Source organism: Sciurus carolinensis, chromosome 2 (assembly GCF_902686445.1).
Source record: "Sciurus carolinensis chromosome 2, mSciCar1.2, whole genome shotgun sequence".
NCBI classification, from domain to species: Eukaryota; Metazoa; Chordata; class Mammalia; order Rodentia; family Sciuridae; genus Sciurus; species Sciurus carolinensis.
In genome coordinates, this window is record NC_062214.1 from 54390942 (window position 1) to 54407469 (window position 16528).

At 35.9% G+C, this 16528-nt stretch overlaps 1 protein-coding gene across 4 annotated transcripts in view; it reads left to right on the forward strand.

Moving 5' to 3' along the window:
* The window catches only part of Blm (BLM RecQ like helicase), a 105542-nt gene that overhangs the window by 28816 nt on the left and 60198 nt on the right, over window positions 1–16528 (forward strand). For 3 of the 4 annotated variants that reach the window (XM_047542444.1, XM_047542446.1, XM_047542447.1), the window contains exons 2-6: window positions 3683–3783; window positions 4937–5038; window positions 5992–6704; window positions 8470–8632; window positions 13493–13620. In XM_047542444.1, coding sequence (XP_047398400.1) covers window positions 4941–5038; window positions 5992–6704; window positions 8470–8632; window positions 13493–13620 — 1102 coding nt within the window. In that variant the 5' untranslated portion in view covers window positions 3683–3783; window positions 4937–4940. The remainder of the gene's footprint in view (window positions 1–3682; window positions 3784–4936; window positions 5039–5991; window positions 6705–8469; window positions 8633–13492; window positions 13621–16528) is intronic. The other variant, XM_047542445.1, reaches the window with a different exon arrangement.

Genomic DNA, 16528 nt, shown 5'->3' on the forward strand with positions numbered 1-16528 from the left:
ATTTATTTGTTTTCAGTGAATTTTTCTTCTTTAATTTTATCATTGATTTTTGTGTTTGGGGTGAAAAGCTTTTATGTGTTTCAAATAATTTTATTAATATTTTAATAGAATTTGTACTTAAAACTCAGGAAAGGTACTCCTAGAGCAAAGCTGGAACACATGAATCCATAATGTATCACTATAGTAATGAGATAGTTAATCAATTACTGGGATGAGTAAATATACATACAAAATCATGCTGTGATATAATATAGAAAATCTCTTTTATTAGAATACCGTGGCTGATTTTGATCTGAAAATAAATAAGATGTGGGAGGAATGTCGAAAACAGTAAGGAATGATGCCATGGACCGTTTTGTTCTGCTTAGTGTCTGAAGGCTGTGAAAGTGTTTGTATTTCTGCCTCTTTGTCAGCAGTCTGCTTGGCCGATGTTGAAATTCTGAGAGGGCAATAGTCTGAGTTTACTCTATCATTTATGTTGGGAAAGATTTTCACATTGGACAGGACCCTAGAGGCAGCATGCTTCAGTAAAAGACCAGTGTTTTTAAAATGGGGAGGTGAGTTGGGCAGTTTTGTGCACCTATACACAGCTACTCAGGAGTTTCAGTTGGGAGGATTACTTGAGCCTAGGAATTAAAGTCCATCCTGGAAACACAGCAAGACCCTGCCTCATGGGGCAAAGGTGTATACAAAAAAGTGTTAGACCTGATGAATGAATTCACTAAAGTCAATTCACTAAGTATTTAACTTGTAGCTTTTTTATATACCAATAACAAAATTACTGATAAAGCAAGCAGAGAGAGCGCTCTCCCCCCCACTCCCTCCCTTTCACACACACACACACACACACACACACACACACACGAATAAATTTTATCAAGGAAGTTAATGATCTCTACAATGAAAATTACAGAACACTTTAGAAAGAAAGTTTGAGAACATCGAAAACCTGGAAAAACATCCCATACTTATGGAATAGAATACTTAATATTGTTAAAATGTCATACTGTTCAAAGTGATGTACAGATTCAGTGCAATTCCTAGTAAAATACCAATGATATTCTTCACAGAGCTAGGGAAAAAGCATGGGGGGCAGTCACAAAATTCATATGGAACCACAAAAGACCTTAAATACCCAAAGCAGTCCTGAGCAAGAACAACAAAGCTGGAGGCATTGTGATACCTGACTTCACAATATGCTTATGCAGCTATAGTAATCAAAACAATATGTTATTGGCATAAACACATAGACCAATGGAACAGAATAAAGAACCTAGAAATTTACACATTTACAGCCAACTGATTTTTACAAAGGTATCAAGCGTATACATTGGAGAAAGAAAAGTCTGCAATAGATGGTGCTGGAAAAAAAAAAAAAGAGTGGTACTGGGGAAACTGAATAGCCACTTACAGAAGAAAAGAAGTTAGATCTTTATTCCTTGCCATATACAAAAATTAACTCAAAATGGTCAAAGACTTATATGTAAGACCTGAAACTTCGAAACTATTAGAAGAAAATACAGGGAAAACACTCCAGTACATTGGTACGGGCAGTGATTTTTTGAATATGATCCCAAAAGCGCAGGCAACAAAAGCAAAATTTGACCAGAGGGATTACATCAAACTAGAAAGTTTCTGTGCAACAAAGGAAATAATCAACAGAGTGAAGATACAACATACAGAATGGGAGAAAATATTTGCAAATTATCTATCTGACAAGGGATTAATTTCCAGAATATGTAAGGAACTTAGCAGCAAAGAAAGACAAATATTCCCATTTAAAAATGAACAAATCACCTGAACATACATTTTTCAAAAGAGTATATATATATATATATATATATATATATATATATATATATATATGTATATATACACACACACACACACACGGCCAACAAATATGAAAAAATGCCCAACATCACAAGTTATCAGGGAAATGCAAATCTAAATTGCACTGCTATATCATCTTACTCCTGTTAGACTATTATCATGAAGACAAAAAAATAACATTAATTAGGATCCAGAGAAAGAGGAACTCTCACATACAATTGGTTGGAAATGTGATGAAAATAACCACCAGGGAAAACAATATGGAGTTTCCTCAAAACACTAGAAATAGAACTACCACATGATCCAACAATCCCACTACTGCATGTATATCCAAAGAAAATGAAATCAGTATGTTGAAGAGACATATGCACTCACAGTAAACATTGCAGGACTGTTCACAGTAGCTGGGATATGGAATCAACTTTGGTGTCCATCAGTGGATGAATGTTTAAAGAAAATGTGGTATAATATGCCCAATGGAATATTATTCAGCCATAGAAAATAACTAAATGCTGTCATTTGTAGTAACATAGATGGAATTGGAGGACATACATGAGATAAGTCAGACACAGAAAAAAACATTGCCATGTTCTCACATATAGATGGAAGCTAAAGTTGGTTTGAAAGAAGTAGAGTATAGAATGGTTATCAGAGCCTGGGAAGGTGTTGGGTGAGAGAGAGAATAGTTAATGGGTACAGGGGTGTAGTTGGAAAGGAGGAATAACTTCTAATACTCTATAGCACAGTAGGATAACTATGGTTGACAACAATTAATTGAATGTCTCAAAAATAGGGAATTTTAAATGATCTGATTGCAAAGAAATGATGTGTCTGAGGTGAAAGATACTTCTGTCTGATGTCCTTATACTTTGCATACATGTATTGAAATGCCATGATGTACCCCATAATATATACAATTAATATGTGTCAGTTTTAAAATATATTAATTTCTTTAAGGGCAGAGATGTAGCTCAGTAATGAGTGCTTGCCTAGCATGAGTGAGGTTCTGGATTCAGTTCCCAGCACTTTTTTTTTAAAGGGAGAGGTTTATCAGTAAACATAGGACCAGGCATAGTAGTAAATGCCTGTAATTCCAGTGACTTGGGAGCTTGAGGTGAGAGGATCATTAGATTGAGGCCAGCTTCAGCAACTCAGTGAGACCCTGTCTCAAAGCAAAAAGTAAAAAGGGCCAGGGGTGTAGCTCAGTGGTAGAGCACCCCTGGTTTCCATTCCTAGTACTGAGAAACAAAAAGGAAACACATGAATTGTAGTCTTGAAATACTATTCTCCAATAAAAGGAACTGGAAGTGACTGATTCCAAAGCTGGGGTAAAAAAATGTACAAGATGAGCCTAGAATATCTTTTCATACCATATAGTAAGGAATCTGACTAAGACAACTAAGGTTATGGCATAAGGACTAAAGAGCCTATCTGAAATGCTCACGCTGTCCCTCCATGAAACACTTTCTCAAATACCATAACTATTGGACTGAAACATACATAACATGTTTAATCTGTGATTTCTTAGTGGTACTGGAAAAAAATTGGTTGCATCAGGGAACTTATTATTGTGAAACTGATAAGAGTATTCCAGCTAATGAAGGAAGAAGGTATGACTAAATTTAAATGTCACCCTTTTCATAGGTGGGCTTCTAGAATGGTGGAGTGTGTGTGTGTAGGTTAATATTGGATGCATTTGATAATTGATGAATCTGGGTGATAGGTATGTAGGGGTTCATGATACTTTCCTACTTTTTAAAATTTTTGGTAATAACTTTATTGAGATCTAATTCACATACCAAGGGGAGTTACTCAGTGTTTATTAAATAATTACCTTTATTACCTAAAGCATCTTGAAGAAACAGCAGAAGAAATAATTCTTCTGGAGAAGGTAGGAGGAAATCTGTACCATAGTCATCCTCATCCAACTCAATGTGTGAGTTTCCTCAAGTGAGTACAATTCAGCTTCTTTTCACTATCCTCTAAATTAAAACAGTTGATAAACATAGGTTATTTATTTTTGGAATTTGATACTAATGTACATATTTATAGGGTACAGTGTGATATTTGGAGAAATATTAAACAGGGTAATTAGCATGTCCATCACCTTGAACATTTATCATTTCTTTGAAAACATAGGTTATTTTAATAATTAATGAGTGAAATGTAATTTATGCAAAACTTCATATTTTCACTAATGTCATCTAGTATTATTTAATCCTTCTAAGATACATGGCATAAAAATAAAAGTAGGTCTGTGGTAAAGATAGAGTGGGAAGGGCTAGAGATGTAACTCAGTTTTAGAGTACTTGCCTAGACCCTGTGGAAGGAAGGAAGGAAAAAAAAAAGAAGAAAAAATAGAGTGGGAAAAGGGGTTATAACTATAGCTAAAATTAAAATGTCTTCCTATATATATAGATTACAACCCAACATTCCTTCCTCTCTCTCTCTCTTTCATCTAGGTTAGAACCCTGTGCACTTTACCACTGAGCCACATCTCCAGTCCTTTTTATTTTTTGTTTTGAGACAGGATCTCACTGAGTTGTTTTGGGCCTCAATAAGTTGCTGAGGCTGGCCTCAACCTTGTGATCCTTCTGCCTCAGCCACCTGAGTCCCTGGGATTACAGGCATCCTCAGCACACCCAGCTAGCTCCAGTAATTTTAAGGTGCCTTGAGCCGTACATTATCCTGGGCAATAATAGCTCAGCACCACTACAGTTTGTTACACAAGGATGCTTGTAGAAGCATTCTTTTAGGTTGAAACCAGATGATTATAAAGCATGGTATCTTACCTTTGCACTCATTGGTGGTGGTATTCTAATAGCTATCGTGTTAATTTTAGTGTGTATGGAGGAAGATGGGGGAAAATAGGTAATTTTCTCATTCATGTGAGCCTTCAGTTGATTAAAGATTATATATTTTAAATGTCACTAAATGTAAATATCAAAACATTCTGTTGACTGGCCCCCCCCCCCCCAAAAAAAAAGTCATTACTTGGGTATAGGAACAATGCTTGTTTGAATCAAGGCCTTTCTCTCAATAAATATTGTGATTAATGTAAAGTTTCTAAGTTCACTGACATTTTTCCCTCCTCACCATTTAGGATCATGGCTGCTGTCCCTCTAAATAATCTGCAGGAGCAACTAGAGCGTCACTCAGCCAGAAAACTTAATAATAAATTAAGTGTTTCAAAACCAAAATCTTCGTAAGTATGTTGACCGTTTTGCTGTCATAGGCACCACATGTCATATAAGTAAGACCTTTTGTCTTTCAGCTTCTTATTTGTACATATGAGGAAATTAAGCTGAGAGGTTCAGTGATTTTTCCCATTTTGCAAATTGATGGTAGCATTAATTTAGCAGCATCAAGTAATAATTATGCAGCACCTTTGCACAGTTCCTGGTACATTATACTTGCTCAATAAGGAAGTAATAATGAATTTTCTTGTAAAGTTTTAAAACTAGGTATATAATATTTTAATATAATTTCTTTCCATTTCCAAAAGAGAGTATAATGAAACTACAGCTCTTCAGTTTTGTAAACTATACTCTAAAGTCCCAAAAATAATTTGTATTATATACTGTTCTGGGTACTTGATTGTAAAGTTACTATAGACTTTTGTGCCATTAAATCCAGCAGATAGTCAGGACTCCTGCCTCTTTACTTCTTCAGATCTCAGCAGAGCTAGTTGTTTATAATTCTTTTTCCCTTGACATTTTTATCAGAGTAGCAAAACGTAGCCACATTTGAGTCTCTTTTCACATACGCTGTTACTTCCTTATAGAGGTGCTAGGGCTAGTAGCCTGAGAATAAGGTGTGGAAATGGCCTGGGAATCTCTCAAAACCGAATAATTAGCCTCTGAATAAGAAGAATCAGCATACAAATTATAACTTGTTACCTAATAAATTTTAAAATCACAGAGGGACATACATTTTTTGCCCACTTGTAATGTAACTAATATAACTTGTCATGAATTAGTAAAAAAAAAAAAAAATAGAGTATTGTAGAGTGAGTGGGTTTGTTAAAATGAATTCATCTAGGGATTGGGGTTGTAACTCAGTTGTAGAAAGCCTGCTAGCACATGAGAAGCCCTGGGTCAGTCCCTAGCACCAACAACTAATGAATTTATCTCATTGAGTTTTTCCGTTATTTTTCAGAGGTTTTACTTTTAAGAAGAAAACATCTTCAGATAACAATGCATCTGTAACTTCTGTAACTAGCGTATCTGTAGCAAAAACACCTGTGTTAAATGATAAAGATGTGAATGTGTCAGAGGCCTTTTCCTTCAGTGAGTCTTTGTCCCACATCACAAATCAGCAGAACACAATCAACAATTTCTTTAAAAATGTTCCAGCAGGACAGCAAACCAAGGCTACTAGTTCAAAACCATTACTGCCAGATACATTGCAGATTCCACAGGAAGTTTTGTGTACTACTCAGAACACACCAGCTATAAAGAACCCCCACAATGCTGCTTTCAAGAAATTAGAATTTAGTTCTTCATCAGATTCTTTCAGCATTATCAATGATTGGGACGATATGGATGACTTTGATACTTCAGCGACTTCAAAAGCATTTGCTACACCACACAAAAATCACTTCGTTAGAGTAAGCACTGCTCAGAAATCAAAAAAGGCTAAGAGAAACTTTATAAAACTACAGCCTCATAAAACAAATACAGTAAAAACTGATTTAACTCCCTCCTCCTCTGAAAGCCAGCGAGTTGATCTGGCTAAGGACCAGAAGGGTGACTCAGAATGGTTAAGGAGTGGTGTGATCTGCATCGACGATGACCCCATTTCTGAAGCGCTTATAAATGAAGATACTCAGGAAAGTTACTCTTTGAAAACCCATTTGAGAAATGAACAAGGTAAAAGTTATTTTATCAATTAGTTTACAGTTACGTTGACTATATTTTTGTTTTTTTTTTAATTTAAAACTAAGCATTGGGAATAGTAGTGAGAATAGATAGAGCTTTTATCCTTAAGGACTTTAGGACCTATTGAGATGCTTGTTGAATAATCTGTTGGCTGCATTCTTGAGGCAGGACATACTGATGAATTAGAAAGGTTTATTCTGCTAATGTGAGTTTCATATTAACACCACAGGCAGGTCTGTGAATTTATACATGAAGAAAATAAGGTCCACCAAGGTTAAAATGACTGGTTACTGATAGAACTGGAAAGTGAAACTAAGCCTTTCTACATATATAATTCCTTTTCTACATATGTAATTCCTTAAGGGCTTGTTGCCATAAATCATACACCAAATATTGATGTATAATATGATCTAATCATGCTGCTAAAGGGTAGCCAGGCACACTTAATGACAATATATTCTAAGAAATGTATCATTAAACCAGTTCATTGTTATGCAACCATCATAGAGGATATTTACACAAACCCAAATGGTACAGCCTGCTACACACCTAGGAGTAGCCTGTAGCTCCTAGGCACAAACCTGTACAGCATGCTACTGGACTGACTACTATAGATGATTGTAACTATAGTGCTTAATATTTGTGCATCTAAAAATACTAAATATAGAAAACATTATAAAAATATGATATAGAGGCCAGCCTGGGTAATTTAGTGAAACCTTGTCTCAAAAAGAAACAGAAGTATAATATAGTAAACACATAAACCAACCAGTAACAGATGTTTATTATCATTATATCAGGTATGATGCACAGTACTCATCACCATAAACACATGAGAAATAAGTTGTACCATGACACAATATATCTCATTTTAATCTTACAGGACCACCATCCTGTATGTAGTCTGTTGTTGACCAAAACATCATGCAGTATGTGGCTATATTATAAATTACATTCAAAGTATTTTCTGGATAGGTCTTAGTTATTAGATGTCCAAAATGTCCTAACTTTGTAAATATTACACTTAAAAAAAAAAAAAAAAAAAAGCTTTTAAAGAGAAAGATCCTGCTATGTTACCCAGACTGGTCCCCAAACTTCTAGACTCAAGCAACCCTTCTGCCTCAGCCTCCCTAGAAATACGGGTATGCACCACCATGCCTCAAGAATAAAATTTATTTTATATTTGAATCCCTTACAGGTTGCTGTAAGGTAAGAGAGAACTGAAAAGTGATAATAAGTGAAACTATTATCAACTGCATTTCTATTTCTGAAGAGAACACTTGGTGATAGGTAAACTAGAGAGCACTATGTGATACTCAGTTGAGTCTAAAAGATACTTAAATAACTAGGAAGTTTTCATGATAAAGTAGAGTAGAGGCTGTTTATCTGTAAAGGCAACAGTGTTTGAGCTATTAGACTTTTTGCTGCATATTACCCTTATTTAAATATGAGTGAAAAACAGAAAGATGAAAATGCTGATGCTGAGCATGACTTTCATAATTTAACTGGAGACAGGCATAAAAATCCCTAAGCAAATCTTCTACCTCAATCCAGCATACATTGGACTTAATCCTCTGACTCACTAATTATTTATAAAGAAATCAGCAAATATTCCCGTGTGGAATGAGTCCTCTCTCATGTGTGGTGTGATTATTTATAACTTGTCCAAAGCATTCGCTTGTAAATGCTCATTCCTAGTTCTTTCTGTCTCATTAATTATTAAAATAGCCTATGTTTATCAACTGTTTTACCTTAGATAATGGTGAAAAGAAGAAAAATGTGGAAGAAGTTGAATTATGTTCAACTGAGAAGGTTCCATGTATTGAGCTTGATGATGATGATTATGACATAGATTTTGTTCCACCTTCTCCAGAAGAAGAAATTATTTCTGGTGCTTCTTCCTCTTTGAAAAGCTTTAGGTAAACTAGCTAATGATCAGTAAACATTCTTTCTGGATGCTTTGAGTAATATAACTTAGTTATGTATTACCATTTCTACATAAATGTATTTTGTACTTGAGATAGAAGAGAGAGATAGACAGATCCGGATTGCACAGAGCTTGACAGAAGCATGATAAAGGGCAACAGCGTGACTACTTGATCCCTGCAGTTTGGGTCAGCAAGAAGGGGCTCATATAGTGATCAGAATAAACATGACTTTCAGCCAAGCTGGAATGTACTTGGTTTATCTCAAGCTAATATTAAAGAAGTTGGTCACCCTGCTGGGGTTGTAGCTCAGTGGTAGAGCCCTTGCCTAGCACGTGCGAGGAACTGGGTTTGATACTCAGTACCACATAAAAATAAATAAATAAAATAAATAAAGGTATTGTGTCCATCTACAACTAAAAAATAATAAGTTGGGCACATTCTTGGCACTGATGGTACCAGGGTCCTGTGGTAAAGCTACACATATCACTCTGATGGTTTTGTTGATTTATAGTGTGCTGGGAAAGTACATGGGGAGATAGATCAGTGTTACTAAAGAGCACTCGTGGACAGCAGGACCCAGAAAGCTGAGGTTGTGTCAAACTAAATCTCTACACCCTCCGCTCTCCAGCCAGAGACATTTGCTGTTATCTGGAGATATTTTGGTTGTCACAACTTGGAGAGGTGGTGCTGTTGCTGTCTAGTGGGTAGAGAGCAGGGATGTTGCTATGCTGCCAACAAGAATGCATAGGACAGCAGCCCCCAACCACAAAGAATACCTGACCAAAAATAACAATTGTGCTGAGAAACTCTATTATAGAGGAAGTGAGATATTGCCTAGCATGTGCAAGGTCCTGGATTTGACCCCCAGTACTATTAAAAAAAGGCAGATTTTAAAAAGGTGGACACAGTGTCACAGGTCTGTAAACTAAAGTGGCTGAGGCAGGAGGATTACAAGTTCAAGGCTAGTCTCTGCAACTTAACAAGACCCTGTCTTAAAATAAAAACAAAAGGGGATAAACTCAGTGGTAAAGCACCACTGAGTTCAATTCCCATATCTCAAGAAAAAGAAGTAGAGCTGAAAGGATTTGAGTTTAGACATGGGGAACGAGAGAAAGTAAAATCAAATGTGATCTTAAGAGCTGGGCACCTTGGCACATACTGGTAATCCCACCTACTCAGGAGGATCATAAATACAAAGCCAAACCACATCCAAATGAAAGCATCAGAAAATCCCCATTTATACATTATTTTAAGTTATTAGTAGTCTTTTTTTGTTGTGGGGCAGATACTGGGAATTGAATTCAAGGGGTGCTGAATCACTCAGTTGCATCCCCAGTCCTTTTTATATTTTATTTTGAGGCAGGCTCTCACTAAGTTGCCAGGGCTGACCTTAAATTTGTGATCCTCCTGTCTTAGCCTAGTCACCAGGTTTGCAAGTCTATTGCACCCAATCCAGCAATTAGTAGTGTTCTTATGATGTAAAGTCTCATTCTGGCTAATTACATGGGACCTCAAAAGAAAATTTTTTTTGGTACCTGGGATTGAACTCAGGGGCACTCGACCACTGAGCCACATCCCCAGCCCTATTTTGTATTTTATTTAGAGACAAGGTCTCACTGAGTTGCTTAGTGCCTCGCTTTTGCTGGAATTGGCTTTGAACTCTCAGTTCTCCTGCCTCAGCCTCCCCAGCCACTGGGATTACATGTGTGTGCCACCATGCCCAGCCAAAAAAATTTTAGGTAGTTTGTTTTTAATTTTGAGTTAGGGCCTCACTAAGTTGCTGAGACTGCCCTGGAACTTGCAATCCTCCTGCCTCAACCTCCTGAGAGGCTGGGATTACAAGTATATGTATGTATGTGTGTAGCCTGGCTATATAGTTGATTTTGACATGAGAACTATATTCCAAAGAACATATTTCTAAACTCCTGGACTTGAAATTACACAAAGTTAATGCATTGTTTGGGAATAAGTCAATATATAACATATTACATTTTTAATCCTCTAAGAGAGAATTGACCATTGTATTTGTCATTTACTGAATTTTGACAAATTAGTAACACAATTGTTTATTGGTAATAATAAGGCAAAAATAGATACTCCATGTGGTTCCTTGATAGCATAAATTGCTAATTAACATTATTACCATCTTCCTCCAATTGAAATCACAGTTCATTTGAGTAGTGGAGTATATGCTATATTATTTAGCCAATATTTTGATGAGAAATAGATCCCTATAGTATATCTTTTTTTTTTGTGTGGTGCTGGGGATCAAACCCAGGGCCTTGTGCATGCAAGGCAAGCACTCTACCATCTGAGCTATCTCCCCAGCCCAGTATATCATTTTAACTAGGAAAGAAATGAGATATTTTATGTATAACCTCAATTAGTTCTCCTGGTTTGTTCTTTAGCTGATGTGTTTGAAGAGGAGAGAGAGATTTAAGTGTGGTTACCATTTGATGACAAAACTAAAGAATCATAAGAACTTCCCTCCTGTCTTCCTTTGTGGTAGAAATTCAGACAGAAGTATAGAAAATTACAAAACAGAGCAAAAGTTCACATATGGTCTGGACTTTAAATCAGCACTCCCATTTAACAGGTGAAACAGCTGAGGCTCTAGGAGGAAGAGGCAATTAATTGTCCGGGATGAGATATTTGATGGCAAATGGACAAAGATCCAATGTAGTACTTTCTCCTATGCCATCCTGATTCCTTGTTCCAGGCTTTTTTCTTTATTAAAAAAATGTGTATTGCACAAATGACATTGTAGCTACTTTAATAAAGATTTTAAATAAGAAAGAAGAAATATTTGTAGTTCCACAATTTGAACAAACCATCTTCTTTATCCATGGTTTTGCTCCTTCTCTATGTATGTTTGAATTTTTGCATTGTTGTATTCAAACTGTAACAATAATTCCATATTCTACTTCTTTGCATATTCCATATTGCTACATATTTTTATTCCTTTTAATGACTTTGTAATTTATTGAGTTGTAATGCCATAAATGGCTTTACCTAGCCTTTTTTTTTTTTGCAGTGCTGGGGATTGAACCCCAGGTCTTGTGCTTGGGAGGCAAGCACTCTACCAGCTGAGCTATAACCCCAGCCCCTACCTAGACTTTTGACAATTGGAAAATGACTATTTACAAGGTTGATTGTCTTTAAATTTTCTATTGTAATCTAGTATACATATTTGTATTTATTGTAAAACTGAAATAGAATTTCCTCAAATGATATTTTAGATACAGTATACATTTAAAAGTTACGTGCATTCTTTTTTCCTTCTTTTATTTATTTATTTATTTTTTTTTCCCTCTTTTATTTTTTAATGCTGATTGTAACCCCTGAATTTCAGAGGTTGAATGGACAGACAGTGTATAACAGTAAAGAGGATTATGTGTTTATCTCTATTTCAAAACCTATTTAGCTGGCCCTAAAAATTCTTCATCTTCTGGCCTCAAATTACCTTTTTTTTCAGCTATGATTTTTGTTTTTTGTTTGTTTTTGTTTTCTTTTAAAGAGACAAGGTCTTGCTGTGTTGCCCCGGTTGACCTTTAATTCCTGGACTCAAGTAATCCTGCCTCAGCCTCTGAGAGTGTCTGTGACTGTAGGCATGCCACCACTCCCTTCTTCAGTTTCATCTCCAATTACACTGTTGTAATAGCCCAGAGTTCCAATGAACCTAATGAGTCAAACCAATAAGAAAGAACTGCTAAAAATATGACCTTTTATTATATGTTATTATTTGAAAAGCAATATAAAAAGTTATTCATCACTATTTTGATTTAGTTAGAAAATTGCATTTTGAAATCCTGCTTTAGGAAAATACAGTTGGTTCCTGGATATCAAGTGAACAGATGTCCTTTTTTAAATCTTTCCTTCATAGTCTGTCACTCTTCCTATGCCTATCATTGAAGTTTTTCTCAAATCCCATCTCCTCAACAAGACTTCTCAAACTCTAGAAAGTGTTATCTTTCCTTGAGTTTCCACAGTATCCTCTTTCTAACACCCAGTTCTAATTTATTTTGTTATTTTTAAAGTATTTTTCTATCCAGTTAGACTGATCATGCTTATAGTTTATACATTTTTGGATATTCTGTGTGAAATAATTACATACACACATACATACATACATATATACATATATTCATACATACATATTGGCATTACATAACAAGTCCAGATAAAGTGCTTTGGAATCTCAGAAGAGAGAAATGTTAATAACCACTTTCTGGGGAAAATAGAAGTAACACTTGGACCAAACCTATGAGAACAGATGAGATATGATTTGGTACAAAGAGTTTAGGATGGCAGGTTTTTTAAATTGAGAGAACAGAGGCAAAATCCCTAAAATAGACAATACAGGATTTGTAAGGAATATAAATGGTACAGTGTGATTGGAGCTTGGCGTTACTAAAAGGTTATAATTGGAGATGAAAGTTGAAAAGTATTGGGACCAGAAAATGGAAGACTTTGAGGACCAGCTAAAGAGGCTTTAGAATACAGAAGACATAAAATAGTTTGTCTTATCTATTGCATACTCTCTGACCAGTTGTAGAAAAATGTTAGGGGAGCTGGGTGTGGTGGTGCATGCCTGTGGTGGCTTGGGGAGCCGAGGCAGAAGGATGGCAGGTTCCAAGTCAGCCTCAGCAATTTAGGGAGACCCTAAGCAACTTAGCAAGACTTTGTCTCAAAATAAAAACTAAGAAGGTCTGGGGATGTGACTCAGTGGTTACGTGCCCCTGGGTTTGATCCTCAGTATCAAGAAAAAGAAAAATGTTAGGAGAAAAATAATATATTTATTTGGTCAAGTCTACAGTATGATTGGTTTAACTTTTTTTTTTTTTTTTTAAGTATGTTAAAGGATCTTGATGCCTCTGACAGAGAGAGGGATATTCTCAGCACATCAAAAAACCTTTTGTCGAAAACAGAGAAGATGACTACTCAGGAGCCCAATCCAGAAACCAGTAAAGACTGTGATGGTACAAAATATATTTTAGACATATCACATATTTCAGCTACTTACTTTTGAAAACAAAGATTGTATTTTCTTCCTGTGGCTGTAATGGCTAATTTATTGTCTTTTGTTCTAATATCATAGAATCATTCCTGCTCATTGGTTAACCAGCATTCTCTTGAACACACATAAGCTCATAGTCTCACAAGATTCATTCTCTATCTTGAAAATACTGCTCGTTAAAAAAAAAAATCATTTTACATATCCTGAGTTTACCTTCCTATAACTTTAATCCTTGTGAGGTAAATATAGAGGAACTCTTAGAAGTCCCTCTTCCCCCAATCTATTACTGAATCTTTTATGGATACTAGTTTCTAGACCTTTCATCCTCCTGGTTCTCCCTTATATATACTCTGGATTTGGTCTTGATGTTTATTTAAAATTTTACACTTTTTACTTATTGCTTCAATCATTTCTGAGAGATTTTGCTTGTCTTTGGGGGCAGGGGGTGCAGTGTGGTGGTACTGAGGATTTTTGAGTCTAGGGCCTTGCATATGCTAAGGAAATGCTATACCATTGAGCTACATCCCCAACATTTTAAAATATTATTTTGAGAGAGTTTCACTAAATTGCTGAGATTGGTATTAAACTTGGAATCCTCCTGCCTCAACCTCCTAAATAGCTGGGATTATAACTGTACACTGCCACACATGCCTCATTTTTTAAAACTTTTCTATTAAATATCTAGTATAAATAATCCAGTAGTTCCATAGGTCTTTGAAAAATAGCAGTTCCCTTTTCCACCCTTGATTTCTTCCCAAAGATACTTTCTTCTTCTTTTCTTTTATTATTTTTAAACTTTTTTATGGTGATAAAAGATGGGGGAAAGATCTTTTTTTCCCCTCACATTTTTTTATTAATGTGTAATAGTTGTATATATTAATGGAATTTGTTGTTACATGTTTGTACTTACATGCAATACACAATATAACAAAATAATTTGGCCAATATCACTCCCCAGGAATTCCTCCCTCCCCTCCCCACCTCCCACCCTTTCTTCTTTTTATTTTTTTATTTTGAGACAGGGTTTTGCTAAATTACTGAAGCTGACCTTGATCCTCCTGCCTTAGCCTCCTGGATTAGCTTCCTGCCTTAGCCTCTAGGATTATAGGTGGGTGCCACTGCAACCAGCTGCCAGAGGCACTTTTATTCTAGAAATTTGTGTGCTTCTATTCTGTAAGTTTTTCTGATATTATTTCTTTTTATTTTCTTTTTCTTCTCTTTGAATCTTCCTAGAATTTCTATTATTTGGATGTTAGACATCCATTAATTACCTTATCTTTCATTTCTTGGTTGTCTGCTTTTTAGGAGATTTTCTCTGTTTTATCTAACTTTTCTATGAAATTTTTCATTTTTATCAGTTCTACTTCCCAGAGCTATTTTTGTTCTCAGGATATTTTTGTGAAGCAAAATACTCTTGTTTGACAGATGCTGAACTTTTTCTTATGGGATCTGTGTATGTGCACGTGTGTATAGTGTTTTCTGTTCTGTCTGCTCCATGTTTTTTTATTTTGGTCTCTGAATTTATTGTTAGAGATGTTCCTGAAATATCTGATCTTCTCAGCACTAATTCAGACCTTACACCAACCCTTGGAGATAGTTCTCTTATCTCCATTGTACATTTAAGGAATCTAAGGTACAGGAGAGTTAAATAATTATATGTGTTCACAGCATTAGCAGCAGAGCTAGGATTCAACCCAGCAATCTTGAGGCTCTCGAGCTTACGTTGATAGCTACTGCACTGTTTGTCTCTGTATCATTAAGTTTCACTGATAAAATTATTCCTAGGATAGGGGCATTGACAGGGCACTACAGAATGCCACTAGAGGCTTCTTAGTTGACATTAAGCCATTCATCACCACTTCCCGTTCAACTAGTTACATATCTACCTTCAGATTATATTACCTTCCTTTTCCATGGAATGCAAAAGACTCAAGGTCTTAATCCAAAAAGGTCAAAGTCTGTAGCAGCAAGAAGGAATGGATGGGCATCAGCTCTAGAGTAGGTAGAGTTTCTACCTACAGGAGAAACCTATCTCTATTCCTGACTGTGTGACTGTGACAAACTAGTTAAACTTTTCTGGACCTCAACTTATTCTTCTCTAAAATGAGGAGAATAATGTCTACCTTGCTGGGTAATTGTTGGCCTTCTATAAATGGTGGCTATTGTTATCTGCCAGTCTAGTAATTCTTTCAAAGATGGAAACACATTATGAAGGCTGCTTTTCTTTTATGCTAACTCCATAATCGCTTCTACTTTTTAGAGCTTTGTGAGCAGCCATTTGAAAACATATTCTAGAATTTTACCTTGAATTGACATTAAGATCACCAGCCTATAACTTTTGGCAATCACCTTCAATATTTTTTTGAAAATTAAAAAACAATGTCTACCTTCATTTTTCATCAACTCTCTTATTCACTAAATGCCTCGTATATCAGCAACAGGGGCTCTGAGATCTTGCTTGTGGATTCCCTGTGTAGTCTGAGGTGTAATGTGTTTCTTCTCTATTTTCTGCTTTCCTTTGTGCGGGTTTTATTCGTAAGCTGTCCTTCCCTGAGTGATAGCAGAGATGACCACCAGCAGCATTTCAGGGTTGTTGAAAAGAGGTTCTCTTTCTCAGTGAAAGTTGAAAGATTTCCAGAGCTCATTCTCCTTGAGCTTCCTTACACCAGATGCTCACTGAAGGAGTAGGACAGAGGAGGCCTCCAAAAAAATCCAGGTACCATGCTGTGAGTGTTCAAGGGAAGCCTGGACATCAGGCAGGCCAAAACAAGTGGGGTTCTTGCCTGTCCAGCCCTTACCTATATATAATGACATTTATATGTGTAATTAGTCAAAAAATCATAGTGAATTGATAAACCTTTGTATCTTCT